Consider the following 25,845-nt stretch of genomic DNA (forward strand, 5'->3'; position numbering starts at 1 on the left):
TGCATTGATCTGAAGTCTATAGTTTAACATGTACAGGAGGAAAGTATTCAGATACTGCTACACACAAAATATGCATTATGTACATCTATATATGGTTATGGATCACACAAGATGGCGGATGTGACGCTCCTTTTAGATTTATTGGTAAAAGATGGCTGACTATAACCCAGGGGATAAAACGCTAAAGCGATTCCACTTGTTTCCAACGTGGTCCCCGATGGAATACATTACATTACATTTTAGTCATTTAGCAGACGCTCTTATCCAGAGCGACTTACAGGAGCAATTAGGGTTAAGTGCCTTGCTTAAGGGCACATCGACAGATTTGTCACCTAGTCGGCTCGGGGATTAGAACCAGCGACCTTTCGGTTACTGGCACAACGCTCTTACCCACTAAGCTACCTGCCGCCCCAATAGACACAGAGTATGGACATATTATCTCTGTTTCATGGAGTATGGACATATTATCTCTGTTTCATGGGGTATGGCCATATTAACGCTGTTTCCTGATAAGGTCGTTGTCGAGTATTTATCTGATTCACCTATGATAACGTCCTCTTTTCCATTCCACTCCAGCCTCCTAAAGGGGAGTTCAGTTCTGTGTTTGTCTCTTGTCTGGCTGGAGAGTTTGGCAGAATGGTAGGTGCAGAAACACAGGGAGGATGGTAAAGCTGCAGGGGCGAGTCCCAACTGGCAGTCCTTCTACTGTAGGTAGTAGTTTAAGAACTGTGGTTCTGTCTGTCCACCTCTCCGTCCCTCCATCTCTCCATCCATCCATCCTACTGTAGGAAGCAGTAGGCCTTGAAGCAGTTGTTCTGTCGGTCCATGTCTCCACCTCTCCGTCCATCCCTCCATCCCTCCATCCCTCCATCCCTCCACCCCTCCCTCCATCCCTCCCTCCCTCCATCCAAATCCCTCCATCCCTCCCTCCACCCCTCCCTCCATCTCCCGATCACTGTAGGTAGCGGTAGATCTTGAAGCAGTGGTTCCCAGAGTCGGCTACGGCCACGTGTCCATCAGAGGTGAGGGTCAGACCCTGGGGGCCGTAGAGAGGGTCAGCTGATGTGTTGATGTAGGACAGGAAGGAACCAGTGCTGTCAAACACCTGGGGAAAGAAGAAGGGGTTTCAGTTTTGGGGTTCAATTATGTTCTTGCAGACCTTTTTTTACATCTGACTTTGTATTGTATTGTAAATTGTCTGAACCCCAGGCTCCCGCTTGGGAAAACAACGTCTTAGATGAAGAGGACATTTCCTCTTCAACGGCTCAGACAATCACTGATTATAAAGGGAAAACCAGCCACGTCGTGGACACCGCCGCCTCGCTCCCGGACAAGCTAAAGACCTTTTGCGCTCGCTTCGAGAAAAACACAGAGCTGCCGATGCGGGCCACTGCCGACGTGAGTAAGACATGTAAGCGTGTTAACCCTTGCAAGGCTGCCGGCCCAGAAGGCATCCAAAGCTGCGTTCTCAGAGCATGTGCAGACCAGCTGGCTGGAGTGTTTATGGACATATTCAATCTCTCCCTATCCCAGTCTGCTGTCCCCACTTGCTTCAAGATGTCCACCATTGTTCCTGTACCCAAGAAAGTGAAGGTAACTGAACTAAATGATTATTGCCCTGTAACACTCACTTCTGTCATCATGAAGTACTTTGAGAGGCTAGTTAAGGATCATATCACCTGTACCTTACCTGACACCCTAGACCCACTTCAATTTGCATACCACCCCAATAGATCCACGTATGACGCAGTCGCCATCGCACTGCACACTGCCCTATCCCATCTGGACAAGAGGAATACCTATGTAAGAATGCTGTTCATTGATTATAGCTCAGAATTCAACACCGTAGTACCCTCCAAGCTCATCATTAAGCTCAGGGCCCTGGGTCTGAACCCCACCCTGTGCAACTGGGTCCTGGACTTCCTGATGGGCCGCCCCCAGGTGGTGAAGGTAGGAAACAACATCTCCACCTGTATTAGGTGCTGTGGGTGTGGCTTCACCTGTATTAGGTGTTGTGGGTGTGGCTTCACCTGTATTAGGTGCTGTGGGTGTGGCCTCACCTGTATTAGGTGCTGTGGGTGTGGCCTCACCTGTATTAGGTGCTCTGTGTGTGCCCTCACCTGTATTAGGTGATGTGGGTGTGGCCTCACCTGTATGCGGCTGTTGCCCCAGTCGGCCACGATGATGTTCCCGTTGGTGTCCACGGCAACTCCGGTGGGGGCATTGAACTGGCCGTTCCCTTCGCCATGGGAACCAAATTTAAACAGGAACTCACCATCCGCACTGTACACCTGGGGACAGGAAATAGACACACACACACACACACCTATGTGATGTCCAGCTGGGAGAGGTGGACAGATGGAGGACAGAGATTCAGTAGAATATGCAGCGCAGAGATATTCTTAAGGGCAGAGATTCAGTAGAACTATAAACTGTATGTTACTGCTAACTAAGAACTATAAACTGTATGTTACTGCTAACTAAGAACTATAAACTGTATGTTACTGCTAACTAAGAACTATAAACGGTATGTTACTGCTAACTAAGAACTATAAACTGTATGTTACTGCTAACTAAGAACTATAAACGGTATGTTACTGCTAACTAAGAACTATAAACTGTATGTTACTGCTAACTAAGAACTATAAACGGTATGTTACTGCTAACTAAGAACTATAAACTGTATGTTACTGCTAACTAAGAACTATAAACGGTATGCTACTGCTAACTAAGAACTATAAACTGTATGTTACTGCTAACTAAGAACTATAAACTGTATGTTACTGCTAACTAAGAACTATAAACTGTATGTTACTGCTAACTAAGAACTATAAACGGTATGTTACTGCTAACTAAGAACTATAAACTGTATGTTACTGCTAACTAAGAACTATAAACGGTATGTTACTGCTAACTAAGAACTATAAACTGTATGTTACTGCTAACTAAGAACTATAAACTGTATGTTACTGCTAACTAAGAACTATAAACTGTATGTTACTGCTAACTAAGAACTATAAACTGTATGTTACTGCTAACTAAGAACTATAAACTGTATGTTACTGCTAACTAAGAACTATAAACTGTATGTTACTGCTGACTAAGAACTATAAACTGTATGTTACTGCTAACTAAGAACTATAAACTGTATGTTACTGCTAACTAAGAACTATAAACTGTATGTTACTGCTAACTAAGAACTATAAACTGTATGTTACTGCTGACTAAGAACTATAAACTGTATGTTACTGCTGACTAAGAACTATAAACTGTATGTTACTGCTAACTAAGAACTATAAACTGTATGTTACTGCTAACTAAGAACTATAAACTGTATGTTACTGCTAACTAAGAACTATAAACTGTATGTTACTGCTAACTAAGAACTATAAACGGTATGTTACTGCTAACTAAGAACTATAAACTGTATGTTACTGCTAACTAAGAACTATAAACTGTATGTTACTGCTAACTAAGAACTATAAACTGTATGTTACTGCTATCTAAGAACTATAAACTGTATGTTACTGCTAACTAAGAACTATAAACTGTATGTTACTGCTAACTAAGAACTATAAACTGTATGTTACTGCTAACTAAGAACTATAAACTGTATGTTACTGCTAACTAAGAACTATAAACTGTATGTTACTGCTAACTAAGAACTATAAACTGTATGTTACTGCTAACTAAGAACTATAAACTGTAGTTTACTGCTAACTGAGAACTATAAACTGTATGTTACTGCTGAGGGAGCTGTCGAAATGTAAACAATTGTTACCCAGAGGAAAATGGGGGAGGGTCGTGCTTTTTCAATTTCAGTCCTGGGAAGGGTCATGTAATTTCTAATCGATTAAATGTCATATTGCTCAGAATTAGTATCTTATTGTGTATATCTCGATGTTGGCGCTCGTCCCTTATTCTCTGCTGGGCGCGCAATATCAAGTGTACCTAGTCTGGCCTCAATCAAATAATCCTTAGCCTATACTATAGGCTATACCAAGAGCATGCTGGGAGAAGCACAGGGCAAAGTTATATTTCTAAGAAAATGTACTTCCTTCCTGAGTTTTTGCGCTGCTGGGATGGTGTATATTACCTAGGCTACACTGCAATGGATAGGCGTTCCCAATCATAAGCCCCGGCCTGCTCTTGCTGATGTAAACCCTTTTGTGCTGCCTAACCAATGGCTGTATGTGGCACTTCAAAGGCTTCTTCCGAAAATAATGTTTTATTTGACAAACAAATGCAATATCTGTGGGCGCGGATTAGACCTACTGATGTCCTGTTCAGTTAGAGGGAGAGCTTGAAGATGAGGACTGCAGGTAAGCTTGCTACTGCTATAATGGATTTGAATAAAAACAATATGTTTCGTTGCCCATAATGAAGCTATTTATCAGCATTATTGACCTCACAATAAGCCATATTCTAGTAATTTACATAACTTACATGACTATGAAGCGGCAGCCGCGGAGATGGACAGCCCATTGGTGCTGAAAGTAGGCTAATTCGAAAAGGCCTAATTCATATAAACAGTCTTCATTTTAATTTGACTTTAGGCTTCTAACAAAAAGAGGGATTTGTGTTGGAGCCTATTTCTTCCTATTCCAGAAATAAGAGGTAGGCCTACCTGTTTGACGCTTGCGCTCTATTTTCGGCTGGCATTAAAGCGGTCAAATGCACATTAGTTGGCCATTTCGACCTGTTAAAGCCAGCACTCTGCTATTCTCAAAACTGTTGCACAAGGATTGGCAATTTACCTTTCTTATATCCGCTCACTTGTGCTCAGATGGGAGTGGTGGAAATATTTGAGGTGTGTCCTTAAAAACACGATCCAAAGTGCAGTTGGTTATGGCATGACTTTTGACAGCGGAAAACACAGCCTATGCAGCCGTGACGCACACTGCCCATATGCACATGGAACAAGAGTACTGTGCTTTTGGTGCTTGTGTACTTCATATGTAGATTTTTTTATTTTATTTTTTCTTCCAAGCATAGCCTCCCCTCCTCTCAATGAAGACTGTTTTATTTTTGTCCTGCCCATTGCAATCGCGAAGTAGTGAAGGCTGTCGATAAAGGGTTTGGCTCCAGAGACCATTTGGAAATAAGACTGGTTCAACAAAGGCTGGTTCAACAACAACCCTCCTTCAGGTCTACTATAATGAAGGCTGGTTCAACAACAACCCAAGCCCTCCCTCAGGTCTACTATAATGAAGGCTGGTTCAACAACAACCCAAGCCCTCCCTCAGGTCCACTATAATGAAGGCTGGTTCAACAACAACCCAAGCCCTCCTTCAGGTCTACTATAATGAAGGCTGGTTCAACAACAACCCAAGCCCTCCCTCAGGTCTACTATAATGAAGGCTGGTTCAACAACAACCCAAGCCCTCCCTCAGGTCTACTATAATGAAGGCTGGTTCAACAACAACACAAGCCCTCCCTCAGGTCTACTATAATGAAGGCTGGTTCAACAACAAGCCCTCCCTCAGGTCTACTATAATGAAGGCTGGTTCAACAACAACCCAAGCCCTCCCTCAGGTCTACTATAATGAAGGCTGGTTCAACAACAAGCCCTCCCTCAGGTCTACTATAATGAAGGCTGGTTCAACAACAAGCCCTCCCTCAGGTCTACTATAATGAAGGATGGTTCAACAACAACCCAAGCCCTCCTTCAGGTCTACTATAATGAAGGCTGGTTCAACAACAAGCCCTCCCTCAGGTCTACTATAATGAAGGCTGGTTCAACAACAAGCCCTCCCTCAGGTCTACTATAATGAAGGCTGGTTCAACAGCAACCCAAGCCCTCCTTCAGGTCTACTATAATGAAGGCTGGTTCAACAACAAGCCCTCCCTCAGGTCTACTATAATGAAGGCTGGTTCAACAACAACCCAAGCCCTCCTTCAGGTCTACTATAATGAAGACTGGTTCAACAACAACCCAAGCCCTCCCTCAGGTCTACTATAATGAAGGCTGGTTCAACAACAAGCCCTCCCTCAGGTCTACTATAATGAAGGCTGGTTCAACAACAACCCAAGCCCTCCTTCAGGTCTACTATAATGAAGGCTGGTTCAACAACAACCCAAGCCCTCCCTCAGGTCTACTATAATGAAGGCTGGTTCAACAACAAGCCCTCCCTCAGGTCTACTATAATGAAGGCTGGTTCAACAACAACCCAAGCCCTCCCTCAGGTCTACTATAATGAAGGCTGGTTCAACAACAACCCAAGCCCTCCCTCAGGTCTACTATAATGAAGGCTGGTTCAACAACAACCCAAGCCCTCCCTCAGGTCTACTATAATGAAGGCTGGTTCAACAACAACCCAAGCCCTCCCTCAGGTCTACTATAATGAAGGCTGGTTCAACAACAAGCCCTTCCTCAGGTCTACTATAACGAAGGCTGGTTCAACAACAACCCAAGCCCTCCCTCAGGTCTACTATAATGAAGGCTGGTTCAACAACAACCCAAGCCCTCCCTCAGGTCTACTATAATGAAGGCTGGTTCAACAGCAACCCAAGGCCTCCCTCAGGTCTACTATAATGAAGGCTGGTTCAACAACAAGCCCTCCCTCAGGTCTACTATAATGAAGGCTGGTTCAACAACAAGCCCTCCCTCAGGTCTACTATAATGAAGGCTGGTTCAACAACAACCCAAGCCCTCCCTCAGGTCTACTATAATGAAGGCTGGTTCAACAACAAGCCCTCCCTCAGGTCTACTATAATGAAGGCTGGTTCAACAACAAGCCCTTCCTCAGGTCTACTATAATGAAGGCTGGTTCAACAACAACCCAAGCCCTCCCTCAGGTCTACTATAATGAAGGCTGGTTCAACAACAAGCCAACCCCTCCCTCAGGCCTACTATAATGAAGGCTGGTTCAACAACAAGCCCTCCCTCAGATCTACTATAATGAAGGATGGTTCAACAACAACCCAAGCCCTTCCTCAGGTCTACTATAATGAAGGCTGGTTCAACAACAACCCAAGCCCTCCCTCAGGTCTACTATAATGAAGGCTGGTTCAACAACAAGCCCTCCCTCAGATCTACATTTACATTTACATTTTAGTCATTTAGCAGACGCTCTTATCCAGAGCGACTTACAGTTAGTGCATACATTATTTTTTTATCGAACCCACAACCCTGGTGTTGCAAACGCCATGCTCTACCAACTGAGCTACATCCCCTGCCGGCCATTCCCTCCCCTACCCTGGACGACGCTGGGCCAATTGTGCGCGCCGCCCCATGGGTCTCCCGGTCGCGGCCGGCTACGACAGAGCCTGGATTCGAACCAGGATCTCTAGTGGCACAGCTAGCACTGCGATGCAGTGCCTTAGACCACTGCGCCACTCGGGAGTTACTATAATGAAGGCTGGTTCAACAACAAGCCCTCCTCAGGTCTACTATAATGAAGGCTGGTTCAACAACAACCCAAGCCCTCCCTCAGGTCTACTATAATGAAGGCTGGTTCAACAACAAGCCCTCCCTCAGGTCTACTATAATGAAGGCTGGTTCAACAACAACCCAAGCCCTCCCTCAGGTCTACTATAATGAAGGCTGGTTCAACAACAAGCCCTCCCTCAGGTCTACTATAATGAAGGCTGGTTCAACAACAACCCAAGCCCTCCCTCAGGTCTACTATAATGAAGGCTGGTTCAACAACAACCCAAGGCCTCCCTCAGGTCTACTATAATGAAGGCTGGTTCAACAACAACCCAAGCCCTCCCTCAGGTCTACTATAATGAAGGCTGGTTCAACAACAACCCAAGCCCTCCCTCAGGTCTACTATAATGAAGGCTGGTTCAACAACAAGCCCTCCCTCAGGTCTACTATAATGAAGGCTGGTTCAACAGCAAGCCCTCCCTCAGGTCTACTATAATGAAGGCTGGTTCAACAACAACCCAAGCCCTCCCTCAGGTCTACTATAATGAAGGCTGGTTCAACAACAACCCAAGCCCTCCCTCAGGTCTACTATAATGAAGGCTGGTTCAACAACAAGCCCTCCTTCAGGTCTACTATAATGAAGGCTGGTTCAACAACAACCCAAGCCCTCCCTCAGGTCTACTATAATGAAGGCTGGTTCAACAACAACCCTCCCTCAGGTCTACTATAATGAAGGCTGGTTCAACAACAAGCCCTCCCTCAGGTCTACTATAATGAAGGCTGGTTCAACAACAAGCCCTCCCTCAGGTCTACTATAATGAAGGCTGGTTCAACAACAAGCCCCTCCCTCAGGTCTACTATAATGAAGGCTGGTTCAACAACAAGCCCCTCCCTCAGGTCTACTATAATGAAGGATGGTTCAACAACAAGCCCCTCCCTCAGGTCTACTATAATGAAGGATGGTTCAACAACAAGCCCCTCCCTCAGGTCTACTATAATGAAGGCTGGTTCAACAACAAGCCCTCCCTCAGGTCTACTATAATGAAGGCTGGTTCAACAACAAGCCCTCCCTCAGGTCTACTATAATGAAGGCTGGTTCAACAACAAGCCCTCCCTCAGGTCTACTATAATGAAGGCTGGTTCAACAACAACCCAAGCCCTCCCTCAGGTCTACTATAATGAAGGCTGGTTCAACAACAAGCCCTCCCTCAGGTCTACTATAATGAAGGCTGGTTCAACAACAAACCCTCCCTCAGGTCTACTATAATGAAGGCTGGTTCAACAACAACCCAAGCCCTCCCTCTGGTCTACTATAATGAAGGCTGGTTCAACAACAAGCCCTTCCTCAGGTCTACTATAATGAAGGATGGTTCAACAACAAGCCCTTCCTCAGGTCTACTATAATGAAGGATGGTTCAACAACAACCCAAGCCCTCCCTCTGGTCTACTATAATGAAGGCTGGTTCAACAACAACCCTCCCTCAGGTCTACTATAATGAAGGCTGGTTCAACAACAAGCCCTCCCTCAGGTCTACTATAATGAAGGCTGGTTCAACAACAACCCAAGCCCTCCCTCAGGTCTACTATAATGAAGGCTGGTTCAACAACAACCCAAGCCCTCCCTCAGGTCTACTATAATGAAGGCTGGTTCAACAACAACCCAAGCCCTCCCTCAGGTCTACTATAATGAAGGCTGGTTCAACAACAAGCCCTCCCTCAGGTCTACTATAATGAAGGCTGGTTCAACAACAAGCCCTCCCTCAGGTCTACTATAACGAAGGCTGGTTCAACAACAACCCAAGCCCTCCCTCAGGTCTACTATAATGAAGGCTGGTTCAACAACAACCCAAGCCCTCCCTCAGGTCTACTATAATGAAGGCTGGTTCAACAACAAGCCCTCCCTCAGGTCTACTATAATGAAGGCTGGTTCAACAACAACCCAAGCCCTCCCTCAGGTCTACTATAATGAAGGCTGGTTCAACAACAAGCCCTCCCTCAGGTCTACTATAATGAAGGCTGGTTCAACAACAAGCCCTCCCTCAGGTCTACTATAATGAAGGCTGGTTCAACAACAAGCCCTCCCTCAGGTCTACTATAATGAAGGCTGGTTCAACAACAACCCAAGCCCTCCCTCAGGTCTACTATAATGAAGGCTGGTTCAACAACAATGCCTGTCTTTTTTATCCTGGTGGTTTTATGACATCATTACATGTAACCTTTATTTATTGTTGTTGTTGTTTAAAAAAACGAACAGATTGCTTGTTTTTTGTTGAATTTTATTAGAAGGATTCATTGTCCTGGTTTTATGGTGAGAACGTCCATGGCGCATGCGATGCACCTTCTGGAGAAGTGTGAATGTGATCTGTAAGATGGTTCCAATATGTATATAAAACATTATATTTGTGAGCAGTAAAAGGGATTGGACACTCTCCCTTTCTCTTCATATTGGATCTTTGTCCAGCTACTGTTTAAAGTTTGGATGTGCATAAAACCCTCCATAGTCTGCGTTGTTTTAATATTATATGGTGCCTGTAAGTATATTTAGACAGCCTATTTAAAACCAGTTGTTGTTTCTTTTTGTTTAGAATTAGACTAGAATTATTTGCTCTCATTTTAGGCCTTATCAATAATGCATTTTATCTTGCCTATTGACAATGTTTGGCATGTCCATGCTCAGCCATAATGCAATTTACAGTAGGCCTAGCCGCTTTACCAGTGTGAATGATATGTACACTACCGGTCAAAAGTTTTAGAATACCTACTCATTCAAGGGTTTTTCTTTATTTTTTTTACTATTTTCTACATTGTAGAATAATAGTGAAGACATCACAACTATGAAATAACACATATGGAATCATGTAGTAACCAAAAAAGTGTTAAACAAATCAAAATATATTTTATATTTGAGATTCTTCAAATAGCCACCCTTTGCCTTGATGACAGCAATCTATATCTGCACTTTAATTCGCAAAGCTTTATGCTAGAAACAAGCTGTAAAATGCTGACCATGACACATACGGGATATCTTTGGTTTGTCTCTATGACATTCAGAGTCTGTGTTACAACCTTTTATAGCCGAGGAGACAAAATATTGACTTTGCTTGGGAATAAACTGTAGCTTACCACTGCTAACAATGAACTATAAACTATATCTAACTGCTAACAAATAACTATAAACTGTAGCTAACTGCTAACAAATAACTATAAACTGTAGCTAACTGCTAACAAATAACTATAAACTGTAGCTAACTACTAACAAATAACTATAAACTGTAGCTAACTGCTAACAAATAACTATAAACTGTAGCTAACTGCTAACAAATAACTATAAACTGTAGCTAACTACTAACAAATAACTATAAACTGTAGCTAACTGCTAACAAATAACTATAAACTGTAGCTAACTGCTAACAAATAACTATAAACTGTAGCTAGCTGCTAACAAAGGAGCTAAAGGATAATATAGTAATGGACAATGTAATGCTTTCAGAAAGAAATGGCAAATGCATATGGGCAATAGAATGCTCTTTTAATATAATGGCAGATTAGACTGTGTGCGTGTTCGTGACGAGTGGGGATAGATCCACTTCGTCACACAACTATATATTTTCAAATGAAGAAAGCATTTTTCTTTTATTCCCTCATTCCTTGATCACAGCGTAAAGTTTGACTTACCTTTACAGAATGATTGTGGAAATCTGTCACAATGATTTCATTCTTGTTGTTCACTGCAACAAAGTGTGGACCTGGGGGAGAGAGAGAGAGAGAGAGAGAGAGAAAGAGAGAGACCGAGAGAGAGAGACAGAGAGAAAGTGATGCATGTTAGCATGACTAATGTCCTCTACAATACTGGTTTGATTACTTACGTTTACTTTTAGGTTTAATTTATTTGCACCAAAGAAAATAAGTGATAAACAAACAATACATATAAATAAATATAAAATAAACAGTCTGCAGGTGGTTGGAAGCCCAAGGGCTTATATGAAAACCACACCACACAAAAAAACGATATACAATACATAAGTACAAAAAATAAAAAAGGTTTGTTAAAACAGATAACAACACAGACTAATCATAAATGTACAAATGAACCAATCAGGTTGATTACATACATTTGATCCAGAGATCGATAGAGATCTCTAGATGGTTATAACTGGTTTTAGCATGGACATTGCCATTGAGGGCTTCTACCATTTTAAAGTCGTCAACCGGGTGGGGATTCCTATTGGTTGGGAGCAATCAGCCAATGATCAGAAACCATTGTCTTCTTCTTTAAATTGGGTTGCTTATGGTTTGTAAATGGCTTGGGTTGCCTATGGTTTGTAAATGGCTTAAAGCTATATCACTGCTATCTAGAGGCCACAATAGATGAATAACACAAGATTTGGTTCAGGACTCAAACACTTCACCAATATTAGCTTAACACTTTTTTTTCAAACACAAAAGAAGAAGACAATTGACTACTTTAAAATGGAGATGCCATAATGGCACAAATACAAAGATAAGATCTCTATCTATCTCTATGGTTTAATCAAACTCCTTTTCAGTACTACCGATTTATTTTAATTTAACTCATTGTTCAGGTGTTTTGAAATGCCTATGGATGTAATATTTATTCACAAATGGGTTCGTTTCTAATCAATTTCACTAAATTCCTGCTCATTCATCTTATGCATTACATTAAACACAGTTAGAACAACAATGATTGTAACGATCATGATATTATGATGACATATGTATCAATCTTTTGTTATGTTTGACATATATCAGGCACAGAGTGATCTGGGAAGATTTCAGATACAATTTCAAGGGCCTACAACGTCAGGGCAGGAGATGCAGGTTAGACAGAATAGTGCAGTCTGGGTAAGGGGCGGGGCCACACTCAATACTTACTGAACACTGGGCCAGATCTATTTAAGTTTGCACCACTTTTTTCTAAAACAGAAACAAAGGGAGAAAAAAACAAAAAAAAACAAAAGACAGAAAGAAACAAACAAAGGTAGAGTCAGAGATGAAAAGACAAAACAACCTAAATAACAGAGGTTTTTCTCCTTCTGCAGGAAGACATGGTTTCCAATGGCAACCAGGGCCATGGCAGCCATCTTGTATCCCGCAGGTGTCAGATAGGTCAATCTGAACGTGGGTCGTGTTCAGGAGGAACGTTTCATAACGATCAGATACAAAATGGGTTGTGTAGAACAGTCTCAGAGTAGGATTGCTTGATCTAGGATCAGTTTTTAGATCCCAATTAATACGAGTACGTGGACGGGGAGGACCTGGGCCCATATCCACAAAGCGTCTCAGAGTAAGAGTGCTGATTCAGGATCTGTCCGTCTTATTCATTATGATCTAAAAGGCGAAACCGATCTTAGATCAGCACTGCTACTCTGAAAGGCTCTGCGGATACTGGCCCTGATCCTATATCAGCACTGCTACTCTGAAAGGCTCTGTGGATACTGGCCCTGATCCTATATCAGCACTGCTACTCTGAAAGGCTCTGTGGATACTGGCCCTGATCCTATATCAGCACTGCTACTCTGAAAGGCTTTGTGGATACTGGCCCTGATCCTATATCAGCACTGCTACTCTGAAAGGCTTTGACACATACAGTATATCCCCAGATAATATAAAGAATAGGAAATAGTGTCAGCTGTACTCATCACATCGCTGTCTGAACGTTTCACATCACTGAACATTCTAGGCTCCAACCCCCTTACCTGCAAACTGTCTCTCGGACGTCCCCCTGGCGCCAAACTTGGTGACCAGCTTCCCGTTGGACTGGAAGATGAAGACGCAGCACGCCTTGTTGTCCACGGCAATGATGTGTCCGTTCCTGTCCACCGCCACGCCCTTGGGACCCAACAGGCGCCCCGCCCCGATCTTATTCTGAGTAAAGTAACAGAAAATTACAGCCAATGTTTTGTGGTTAGAGTCGATAGGACGGCTGTCGTTCATTAAAGCTGTGTCTTACCCTTAAGGCTGGAATCCTTAGTAAAAAAATAAAAATAAAAAAATAACAACGCGTCGCCCAGCCTCTGTTTTCGTAAGTAGCTGAGGGATGGGCCTGGAATAATGTAACCACTCTCAAATTCATAGACAGAGCAATAGATTCAAGGACTGACCATCCATGATATCAACGTTATAGTATTAACCATGTTTTCAGGCTATACACTGTTTGTTTACATTTATGTTTTTTTTTACAAAGATTGGAGTAAAACAAGTTTCTATTTGGGTTCTGATGGGGAACGACAGTTGAACTAAGCTCATGAGGCATTTATAAGTGATATTCTTCAAGAATCAATGGGTACATATCGTTCATTCATAAGTCAGAAAATGTATGTAGCAACTAATGATTCTAGCTTTAAAACTGGAGAGGGAGTCTCACGACCTCTGATGACCTCTGATGACCTCTGACCTCTTACCTTGAACTTCCCATCGGAGGAGAAGATGCTGACCCATCGGTTGTCGTAGTCGGCCACGATGATGTCACCGTTCATATCCACGGTAACGCCTGTGGGTCGCTGCAGTTGCCCCGGCGACCGACCTCTGACCCCAAACCTCATCTTGAATTGCCCTTCATTGGAGAACACCTGTCGAGGGGGCGGGACAACAGACAGCAGTGAGACTTAAATATCTAAATAAACAAATAAGTGTTTACAGTAAAGCTTCATTATGGGTCTACCAGTACTGCGTGCTCTTAGTATGCCCTCTGTAGTTGTATACCACATTAGTTTCCCCTCTCCTGTGTTCTATAGATGGTCTCCTACCTGTATACACTGGTTGTTACTGTCTGGTCCTACCTGTATACACTGGTTGTTACTATCTGGTCCTACCTGTATACACTGGTTGTTAATATCTGGTCTCCTACCTGTATACACTGGTTGTTACTATCTGGTCCTACCTGTATACACTGGTTGTTACTATCTGGTCTCTCCTACCTGTATACACTGGTTGTTACTATCTGGTCTCCTACCTGTATACACTGGTTGTTAATATCTGGTCTCCTACCTGTATACACTGGTTGTTACTGTCTGGTCTCTCCTACCTGTATACACTGGTTGTTACTATCTGGTCTCTCCTACCTGTATACACTGGTTGTTACTATCTGGTCTCCTACCTGTATACACTGGTTGTTACTATCTGGTCATCCTACCTGTATACACTGGTTGTTACTATCTGGTCATCCTACCTGTATACACTGGTTGTTACTATCTGGTCTCCTACCTGTATACACTGGTTGTTACTATCTGGTCTCCTACCTGTATACACTGGTTGTTACTATCTGGTCATCCTACCTGTATACACTGGTTGTTACTATCTGGTCTCCTACCTGTATACACTGGTTGTTACTGTCTGCTACCACCACTCTGCCGTTGCTGGAGGCCGAGATCCCTTGCAGGTTGGTGAACTCTCCCTTCTCCCTCCCCCGCGTACCTAGACCACAGGTAAACACACATACGCACACACACACACACACACACACACACACACACACACACACACACACACACACAGTCACGTCTCTACCATCACTTTATATATGCTTCATTATTGTACCTGGAGAGAATAATGTAGACTCCTCCTTCCATCTGGGCTGTTTTTCTGTCTCTCACAGACAGTTCTCAAGTTACACAACAACAACAACAATCAGATGATCAAGTGGTGGCTGTGGCAGTGTTGTGATGTTGTTGTCTCACCGACTCTGTGGATGAGTTCATCCTCGATGGGGTTTTCCTTCTTTCTGGTGCTGTACATGCTGGAGGGTCTCCTCACAGCCTTCTGTCTGACATGACCCCCTGTCCCTCCAGGACTCTTCAGCCTCCTCTTCACGTCATCCGGAGACCGCAGCGCGTCCGAGGGCTTGACCGCCCGCAGCCGGAAGGGACTGCCCCGTACCGGCTGGCCGTAGAGGGACAGAGCGACGGAGAACTCCCCCTCAGACCGTAGCGTGTATCCCACCTCGTACGTCCCGTTCTTGTTGTCCGTCACCTCCGGTTCCGTGACAACGCGGCTTCCGTCGGCCACCGCCGTGATCTCGGCCCTCAGCGCCGCGTTCCCTGTTCGCACCAGCTCGCCGTCCTTGTCTTTGGTCGTCACGGTGATGCTGACGTGTTGTCCGGTTGCTGCGTGGCGTAGTCCCTCTCCTGTGGCGACGGAGGTGTGGCCTACGGCTGCCGTGGTGATGAGGACGCCCAGGTTCTGGATGGAGCGACGCAGGCCCTCTGTCTCCACCTGAAGGGGGGGGTAGGTTAATTAACCACACACTTCCTGTTTATGCTGACCTCATTTCCTGTCCCAGGCTTCCCCAGCTGGTTTGCGGACTATCATTTATTCTATGAACCCTGAAACCCGTTCCTAGCCTTAACATTAACCATACACGTTTTAGTTTAACAAAATGTTTTAGCAACATTCCGGTTGGATGAACCACGGCTCAAGACAGGAATAAGAAGAATACACCGTGGCCCATAGTGTGGGACTGTATCCGGTATCCTACCTGACAGTCCAGGTGTGTATCCTGTATCCTACCTGACAGTCCAGGTGTGTATCCGGTATCCTACCTGACAGTCCAGGTGTGTATCCTGTATCCTACCTGACAGTCCAGGTGTGTATCCTGTATCCTACCTGACAGTCCAGGTGTGTATCCTGTATCCTACCTGACAGTCCAGGTGTGTATCCTGTATTCTACCTGACAGTCCAGGTGTGTATCCGGTATTCTACCTGACAGTCCAGGTGTGTATCCTGTATGTCCTACCTGACAGTCCAGGTGTGTATCCTGTATCCTACCTGACAGTCCAGGTGTGTATCCTGTATCCTACCTGACAGTCCAGGTGTGTATCCTGTATGTCCTACCTGACAGTCCAGGTGTGTATCCGGTATCCTACCTGACAGTCCAGGTGTGTATCCTGTATCCTACCTGACAGTCCAGGTGTGTATCCGGTATCCTACCTGACAGTCCAGGTGTGTATCCGGTATCCTACCTGACAGTCCAGGTGTGTATCCTGTATCCTACCTGACAGTCCAGGTGTGTATCCTGTATCCTACCTGACAGTCCAGGTGTGTATCCTGTATCCTACCTGACAGTCCAGGTGTGTATCCTGTATCCTACCTGACAGTCCAGGTGTGTATCCTGTATTCTACCTGACAGTCCAGGTGTGTATCCTGTATGTCCTACCTGACAGTCCAGGTGTGTATCCTGTATCCTACCTGACAGTCCAGGTGTGTATCCTGTATGTCCTACCTGACAGTCCAGGTGTGTATCCTGTATGTCCTACCTGTCAGTCCAGGTGTGTATCCTGTATCCTACCTGACAGTCCAGGTGTGTATCCTGTATCCTACCTGACAGTCCAGGTGTGTATCCTGTATCCTACCTGACAGTCCAGGTGTGTATCCTGTATCCTACCTGACAGTCCAGGTGTGTATCCTGTATCCTACCTGACAGTCCAGGTGTGTATCCTGTATCCTACCTGACAGTCCAGGTGTGTATCCTGTATTCTACCTGACAGTCCAGGTGTGTATCCTGTATCCTACCTGACTGTCCAGGTGTGTATCCTGTATCCTACCTGTCAGTCCAGGTGTGTATCCTGTATCCTACCTGACTGTCCAGGTGTGTATCCTGTATGTCCTACCTGTCAGTCCAGGTGTGTATCCTGTATCCTACCTGACAGTCCAGGTGTGTATCCTGTATCCTACCTGACAGTCCAGGTGTGTATCCTGTATCCTACCTGACAGTCCAGGTGTGTATCCTGTATCCTACCTGTCAGTCCAGGTGTGTATCCTGTATCCTACCTGACAGTCCAGGTGTGTATCCTGTATCCTACTTGACAGTCCAGGTGTGTATCCTGTATCCTACCTGACAGTCCAGGTGTGTATCCTGTATCCTACCTGACAGTCCAGGTGTGTATCCTGTATCCTACCTGACAGTCCAGGTGTGTATCCTGTATCCTACCTGACAGTCCAGGTGTGTATCCGGTATCCTACCTGACAGTCCAGGTGTGTATCCGGTATCCTACCTGACAGTCCAGGTGTGTATCCGGTATCCTACCTGACAGTCCAGGTGCGTATCCTGTATCCTACCTGACAGTCCAGGTGTGTATCCTGTATCCTACCTGACAGTCCAGGTGTGTATCCGGTATCCTACCTGACAGTCCAGGTGCGTATCCTGTATCCTACCTGACAGTCCAGGTGTGTATCCGGTATCCTACCTGACAGTCCAGGTGCGTATACTGTATCCTACCTGACAGTCCAGGTGTGTATCCTGTATCCTACCTGACAGTCCAGGTGTGTATCCTGTATCCTACCTGACAGTCCAGGTGTGTATCCTGTATGTCCTACCTGACAGTCCAGGTGTGCGTTCTGGTGAGGCCGTTCAGGGAAGTCGTGACGAGCCATGGCAGAAACCCGCTCACTCATTTGTTTCTGCACCATCAGTACCTACAACACAACAACAGGAAAATAATGCTGCATTCATAACCAAGTGGGAATGACCAGTTTTGAAGTCGTAAATATAAGTTGGGTGCATTCATGTTTTGAACTGGTTCTTACGGAAAAAACACATGATTTCACATATACTGTAAGGGGGGGAAATACCACCCAACATGGAGGTCATTGGAGGCTGGTGATTGGTTTGTTCTTTTTTGCCCATAAAAAGTACATCTAGAACTGCTTTCTGTTTGACATTTTATTTATTTAGCAGACACTCTTATCCAGAACGACTTACAGTAGTGAGTGCATACATCTTCATTCATACTGGTCCCCTGTGGGAATTGAACCCACAACTCTGGTATTGCCATGCTCTATCAACTGGGCCACACGGGACCAATACATCAAATGGAAGATGAACAGAATACATTTTGCATCAATAATTTGTATTTATAAACAATAACTGCTGAAGATGCCGCTGTGCTTGCTGTCCTTTTTGTTGACAAATGACATCAGAAAGGTGCAAGTGGGGAACTCAGAGCTCAGGGATGACAGACGAGTTTCCCACTAGTAATTACCAGTTGGAGGGGAGTTCAAGTGGATTTTTCCAAGTCGTATACTGATACTTATTAAATTAAGCGATGTTGTGAATGCAGCTTGGAGCTGCGTCTCAAATGGCATCCTACACACTAAGGAAATAGGGTTCCTCAAGGGTTCTTTGGGAAGGGTGATGGTTCTATGTGGAACCATAATGACTCAAAGAACCCTCTGAGCCCTTCAATGGTTATTTGCAGCTCACAAAGGGGTTCTTTCCTCTTTTAGTGATAATTAAATGGAGGGAATGGCGAATCATTAGAATATTTCGGGGGTGTGGTTTGCTCACAACTCTTGTTGTGCAACCTTGAGTGGGAGTGGCATTCCAGTTGATCTAATGTGTTGTATATTGCCATTATATATTATATATGACTATGGCCAGTGACAGTGTCTTGTGAGTGACTCATGTGAGGCCTTGTGTCAATAGAGAACAGCTGACTAAATCAGTGGTTCTCCATTCTCTCCTCCGGGACCCCCAGCTGTTCCAGAGGTAGCTCACCTGATTCAACTTCCAAATTAAAGGGAAAATCCACTCATAAACTATCTTTTGGTATTATTTATCTTTTGGTATTTATTTAAATTAGTCCATGATGCATTTTGCATCATGATGATGATGCGGCCGGTGACACTTTGCTTCTTGAAAGTCCAATATCTTGAAAACTGCTGACATTTTGGGACTGTATCAACAGTGGACTAATGAAAAACATATCAAAAGATTGATTTGAAGTATAGTAATAGCAGCTAAGAAATTGAAACAATATAATATTATATATAATATAATATTATATATATATATATATATATATATATATATATATATATATATATATATATATATAGTATTATATATATTATATATTATATAATATAATATGGCTGACCAGAATAACAAACCCTGTATGGTTCTTCAAAATGATTTACAAAGAACCTTTATGATTGAGAAAGGTTCTTTATAGAACCATTCTCCATAAAGGTTCTATATAGTCCCCAAAAGGGTTGTAACCATAGCAGAACCCTTTTTTCTGGTGTTATATAGAACCTTAAAAAAAAAAAAAAAAAGGTTTATAGCACCATACAGGTTCCATTTAGAACCTTCTGAACATGGTTCTTTATAGAACCTTCAAAAAAGGTTCTATATAGCACCAAAAAGGGATCCGCTATGGTTACAAGACAAATAACTATTTTTTTGTAATATATAGAACCAGTTGTTTTTAGTGTATAGGCTATTCCCTATATAGTGCACTACTTTATACAGGGAATAGGGAAGCTATTTGGGATGCATCCTTGGACTTTACTGTGTTCAGCCACAACAGTGTAAAGTAGTTATGTTTTAACATAATGGTATTAGGACTTTATATGTACAACCAGGTACCATTTCAGGTGTAAAGTTGTGCTTATACCTGTGTAGTAACACTGTAATTAGTTGAGCAATACATTTGTAATAACATGTTATGTGATAGTCATTGCTTTGTAAGCGCATAGTAATGGAGTTGATGGTTAACCAGTCTACTAACCTCTGTGGCACTGCCGTGGCTCAGGGCCTGTTCAGTAAAACTACAGCTGCTCTGGATGTGTTCCTTCCCCTGGAGGAGAGAGGAGAGCTGGGCCTGGAGCACCTGGAGACAGGGAGGAGAGGTTGGAGAGGTTGGAGACAGGGAGGAGAGGTTGGAGAGGTTGGAGAGTTAGAGACAGGGAGGAGAGGTTGGAGAGTTGGAGACAGGGAGGAGAGGTTGGAGAGTTGGAGAGTTGGAGACAGGGAGGAGAGGTTGGAGAGTTGGAGAGTTGGAGACAGGGAGGAGAGGTTGGAGAGGTAGAGACAGGGAGGAGAGGTTGGAGAGTTGGAGACAGGGAGGAGAGGTTGGAGAGTTGGAGACAGGGAGGAGAGGTTGGAGAGGTAGAGACAGGGAGGAGAGGTTGGAGAGGTAGAGACAGGGAGGAGAGGTTGGAGAGTTGGAGACAGGGAGGAGAGGTTGGAGAGGTTGGAGAGTTAGAGACAGGGAGGAGAGGTTGGAGAGGTTGGAGAGTTAGAGACAGGGAGGAGAGGTTGGAGAGTTGGAGACAGGGAGGAGAGGTTGGAGAGGTTGGAGAGTTAGAGACAGGGAGGAGAGGTTGGAGAGTTGGAGACAGGGAGGAGAGGTTGGAGAGGTAGAGACAGGGAGGAGAGGTTGGAGAGTTGGAAACAGGGAGGAGAGGTTGGAGAGGTAGAGACAGGGAGGAGAGGTTGGAGAGTTGGAGACAGGGAGGAGAGGTTGGAGAGGTAGAGACAGGGAGGAGAGGTTGGAGAGGTAGAGACAGGGAGGAGAGGTTGGAGAGGTAGAGACAGGGAGGAGAGGTTGGAGAGGTAGAGACAGGGAGGAGAGGTTGGAGAGTTAGAGACAGGGAGGAGAGGTTGGAGAGGTAGAGACAGGGAGGAGAGGTTGGAGAGTTGGAGACAGGGAGGAGAGGTTGGAGAGGTAGAGACAGGGAGGAGAGGTTGGAGAGTTGGAGACAGGGAGGAGAGGTTGGAGAGGTAGAGACAGGGAGGAGAGGTTGGAGAGGTAGAGACAGGGAGGAGAGGTTGGAGAGTTGGAGACAGGGAGGAGAGGTTGGAGAGGTAGAGACAGGGAGGAGAGGTTGGAGAGGTAGAGATAGGGAGGAGAGGTTGGAGAGGTAGAGACAGGGAGGAGAGGTTGGAGAGTTAGAGACAGTGAGGAGAGGTTGGAGAGGTAGAGACAGGGAGGAGAGGTTGGAGAGGTTGGAGAGATAGAGACAGGGAGGAGAGGTTGGAGAGGTTGGAGAGTTGGAGAGGTTGGAGAGGTTGGAGAGGTAGAGACAGGGAGGAGAGGTTGGAGAGGTAGAGACAGGGAGGAGAGGTTGGAGAGTTGTAGACAGGGAGGAGAGGTTGGAGAGGTAACATATGGAATTGTTTTAAGATGTTCATACCAAGTATCGTTAAACTTTTTGATTTAGAATTGTAGGACCCATTTTATTGAATTTGTATGTAACATTGAATTTGGCCTTACTGCTATAAACCAATAGAAATGCATTGAATAACATATTAATAAATGTAAACACAGATAGTCAACTCCAAACCAATTATCTAAAGGAATTTTGTTTTGAAGTGTCTGAGAGATATAAGGAAGAGCATGATTTTTGTATAATTTTTTAAAACAAATATTTAACCCCTTTTTTAGGCACTAAACTAATTCCATATATACTTCCATTCATTTGTTATACTGGTACTGAGTCCTGTGAGGCTTGTGGGCGTCCTAGAGCAAAACAACCAACATGTTCCTGTTCGTGAGAGCCTCATCTTACCATAGAGTGGTCATATTGTAGTCCAAACCATTCGCACGCTACAGACGTTTTTTTTTCTTCGTGAGAAGACTGATTTTTGGGATGTCTCATGGTCTGACAAACACCGCTGTAGCTCGGCCACCTTCCACCACAGATGCCATTGGTGGATGCGGTAGATTGAGACCGAGCCCACGCAAAAAAAAAAGCAGATCTCTGGCTTAAACTGAAGGATTTTGATGGGGAAATGGACTCAAGAGGACTAAATGACTCAAATGTAAATGCAAATGTCTGGCTCAGAGTGGGTGTGTCTGACCCAGAGAGGGTGTGTCTGGCTCAGAGTGGGTGTGTCTAGCTTTGAGGCATGTGTCTAGCCTAAAGGGGGTGTGTCTGACCCATAGTGGGTGTGTCTGTAGCCTAGAGGGGGTGTGTCTAACCTTCTGCTTGGCGCAGTATATGTTCTCCAGGTCATTGATGAGGGCTGTCTTCCTGAGCTGTAGCGCCCTCTCCAGCTCCTCGAAGGTACTGCTTATCTCTGTCACCGCCTCGTTCTTCCTGTCTGTCAGCTGCTTGGAGATCTCTCCTACCAGCTCTATAGCTGCTGTTAGCTGGGGCAGTCTAAAGGGAGGGAGAGAGGAGGGAGGAGGAGAGAAGAGAGGATGAGAGAGGAGTGAGGAGGAGAGAAGAGAGAAGAGAAAGGAGGGAGAGTGGAGGGGAGAGGAGAAATGAGGGAGAGGAGAGGGGAGGGAGAGAGGAGGAGGGAAGAGGAGAGGAGAAGAGAGGAGAGAGGAGGAGAGGAGAGAGGAGAGAGGAGAGAGGAGGAGAGAGGAGAGGAGAGAGGAGAGAGGAGGAGAGAGGAGAGGAGAGGGGAGGAGAGGAAGGAGGGAGAGAGGAGAGAGATTGCAGTGCATTGCAGGAGAGAATCCAATGTCCCTTCCTGTGACCTCCTCCAGCTTTGTTAGGGAGGAAATGATGACGAGGAAGCAAGGGTTTAAAGTTATTAAAGTTTTCAGACATCTGAGTATATAGGTACATCTGAGCGTATACCGGTTGCGTATGGCATCTAGCTCGGTCTTCACGGTTAGGGTCTTGGTTAGAGTCAGGACTCGGGTCTGGGTTAGCGTCAGGGTCAGTGTTAAGGTTAGGGTCAGTGTTAAGGTTAGAGTCAAGGTCAGGGTTAGGGTCAGAGTTAAGGTTAGGGTCAGAGTTAAGGTTAGGGTCAGTGTTAAGTTTAGGGTCAGTGTTAAGGTTAGGGTCAGAGTTAAGGTTAGGGTCAGAGTTAAGGTTAGGGTCAGAGTTAAGGTTAGGGTCAGAGTTAAGGTTAGGGTCAGTGTTAAGGTTAGGGTCAGTGTTACGGTTAGGGTCAGAGTTAAGGTTAGGGTCAAGGTCAGGGTCAGAGTTAAGGTTAGGGTCAGTGTTAAGGTTAGGGTCAGGGTTAGGGTCAGAGTTAAGGTTAGGGTCAGTGTTAAAGTTAGGGTCAATGTTAAGGTTAGGGTCAGAGTTAAGGTTAGGGTCAGGGTTAGGGTCAGAGTTAAGATTAGGGTCAAGGTCAGGGTTAGGGTCAGAGTTAAGGTCAGAGTTAAGGTCAGGGTCAAGGTCAGGGTTAGCGTCAGAGTTAAGGTTAGGGTCAGAGTTAAGGTTAGGGTCAGAGTTAACGTTAGGGTAAGACGCTCGGCAGACTTTACGAATCAGAATACAAAACGGAACGCAACGCAGTACGTGAATGTTTTTAGTCACAAAATGGGCAGCTCATTGTAGCACTTAGGCCTGCCTACGTTCGGTGCATGGTGTTGGCCTGCAATGGTCATGTGACTATGTGGCATGACATCTAACCATACACTAGCTGGAGTTTGAAAAAAGGAAATTGGCACTTGGTTTGGAGCCGTTGCTATGGTCAGACGACATGAAAATTGAGCTCTTTGGCCACCAGTAGAGTGTTTGGAGCATGCAGAAAATAACCTTATACCTGCTGTAAAATATGGTGGTGGATCTTTAATGTTATGGGGCTATTTTGCTTCCACTGGTCCTGGGGCCCTTGTTAATTATTGAGTCCCACGGTAAAATAATGATTCTGAGATAATTGGTTTTAAAGTTCTGTACCATCATGGTGTCAGAAATTTATATATTGTGTTCTTTTCACCTTTACAACATGAATTGGGGTATTGGGAGTACTATATATTTACTATATAGGTAGTTATTTAGAGTACTATATATTTACTATATAGGTAGTTATTTAGAGTACTATATATTGACTATATAGGTAGTTATTTAGAGTACTATATATTGACTATATAGGTAGTTATTTAGAGTACTATATATTGACTATATAGGTAGTTATTTAGAGTACTATATATTTACTATATAGGTAGTTATTTAGAGTACTATATATTTACTATATAGGTAGTTATTTAGAGTACTATATATTTACTATATAGGTAGTTATTTAGAGTACTATATATTTACTATATAGGTAGGTATTTAGAGTACTATATATTTACTATATAGGTAGTTATTTAGAGTACTATATATTTACTATATAGGTAGTTATTTAGAGTACTATTTATTTACTATATAGGTAGTTATTTAGAGTACTATATATTTACTATATAGGTAGTTATTTAGAGTACTATATATTGACTATATAGGTAGTTATTTAGAGGACTATATACTGACTATATAGGTAGTTATTTAGAGTACTATATATTGACTATATAGGTAGTTATTTAGAGTACTATATATTTACTATATAGGTAGTTATTTAGAGTACTATATATTTACTATATAGGTAGTTATTCAGAGTACTATATATTGACTATATAGGTAGTTATTTAGAGTACTATATATTGACTATATAGGTAGTTATTTAGAGGACTATATATTTACTATATAGGTAGTTATTTAGAGTACTATATATTTACTATATAGGTAGTTATTTAGAGTACTATATATTTACTATATAGGTAGGTATTTAGAGTACTATATATTGACTATATAGGTAGTTATTTAGAGGACTATATATTGACTATATAGGTAGTTATTTAGAGTACTATATATTGACTATATAGGTAGGTATTTAGAGTACTATATATTTACTATATAGGTAGTTATTTAGAGTACTATATATTGACTATATAGGTAGTTATTTAGAGTACTATATATTTACTATATAGGTAGTTATTTAGAGTACTATATATTTACTATATAGGTAGTTATTTAGAGTACTATATATTGACTATATAGGTAGTTATTTAGAGGACTATATATTTACTATATAGGTAGTTATTTAGAGTACTATATATTGACTATATAGGTAGTTATTTAGAGTACTATATATTGACTATATAGGTAGGTATTTAGAGTACTATATATTTACTATATAGGTAGTTATTTAGAGTACTATATATTTACTATATAGGTAGTTATTTAGAGTACTATATATTTACTATATAGGTAGGTATTTAGAGTACTATATATTTACTATATAGGTAGTTATTTAGAGTACTATATATTTACTATATAGGTAGTTATTTAGAGTACTATATATTGACTATATAGGTAGTTATTTAGAGTACTATATATTGACTATATAGGTAGTTATTTAGAGTACTATATATTGACTATATAGGTAGTTATTTAGAGTACTATATATTTACTATATAGGTAGTTATTTAGAGTACTATATATTGACTATATAGGTAGTTATTTAGAGTACTATATATTGACTATATAGGTAGTTATTTAGAGTACTATATATTGACTATATAGGTAGTTATTTAGAGTACTATATATTGACTATATAGGTAGTTATTTAGAGTACTATATATTGACTATATAGGTAGTTATTTAGAGTACTATATATTGACTATATAGGTAGTTATTTAGAGTACTATATATTGACTATATAGGTAGTTATTTAGAGTACTATATATTTACTATGTAGGTAGTTATTTAGAGTACTATATATTTACTATGTAGGTAGAGAACATTGAACAGAACAAGGATGTGTCAATAACTACATTTTGACTAAAACGCAGATAGAACCTTAAAAAACCAAGCTTTAGCAACAATACAGCTCATGGATGCAGCTGTTTATGTCAAATTGTTGTGTGTTCCACTTTTAGCCCTGGTTGTCCTAAAAAGAAAATGGTAAAACACTTCAATGTGAGCCTAAATATGAGGGCAGGGCA

At 43.0% G+C, this 25,845-nt stretch overlaps 1 protein-coding gene across 1 annotated transcript in view; it reads right to left on the minus strand.

Annotated features, from left to right (window-relative positions):
• Positions 1 to 952: 952 nt before the first annotated feature.
• The window catches only part of LOC311099893 (tripartite motif-containing protein 3-like), a gene marked incomplete at both ends in the record, with an annotated part of 36,172 nt that continues 11,279 nt past the window's right edge, over positions 953 to 25,845 (minus strand). Inside the window, 12 exons of the mRNA XM_084140612.1 lie at positions 953 to 1,105; positions 2,151 to 2,291; positions 11,048 to 11,118; positions 12,266 to 12,307; positions 13,090 to 13,258; positions 13,795 to 13,962; positions 14,703 to 14,806; positions 15,070 to 15,604; positions 17,705 to 17,803; positions 19,900 to 20,001; positions 22,096 to 22,276; positions 22,706 to 22,770. Of these exons, the coding sequence (XP_083996738.1) occupies positions 953 to 1,105; positions 2,151 to 2,291; positions 11,048 to 11,118; positions 12,266 to 12,307; positions 13,090 to 13,258; positions 13,795 to 13,962; positions 14,703 to 14,806; positions 15,070 to 15,604; positions 17,705 to 17,803; positions 19,900 to 20,001; positions 22,096 to 22,276; positions 22,706 to 22,770 (1,830 nt within the window). The remainder of the gene's footprint in view (positions 1,106 to 2,150; positions 2,292 to 11,047; positions 11,119 to 12,265; positions 12,308 to 13,089; positions 13,259 to 13,794; positions 13,963 to 14,702; positions 14,807 to 15,069; positions 15,605 to 17,704; positions 17,804 to 19,899; positions 20,002 to 22,095; positions 22,277 to 22,705; positions 22,771 to 25,845) is intronic.

Source organism: Coregonus lavaretus (assembly GCF_964263955.1).
Source record: "Coregonus lavaretus genome assembly, chromosome: 24".
NCBI lineage: Eukaryota > Metazoa > Chordata > Actinopteri > Salmoniformes > Salmonidae > Coregonus > Coregonus lavaretus.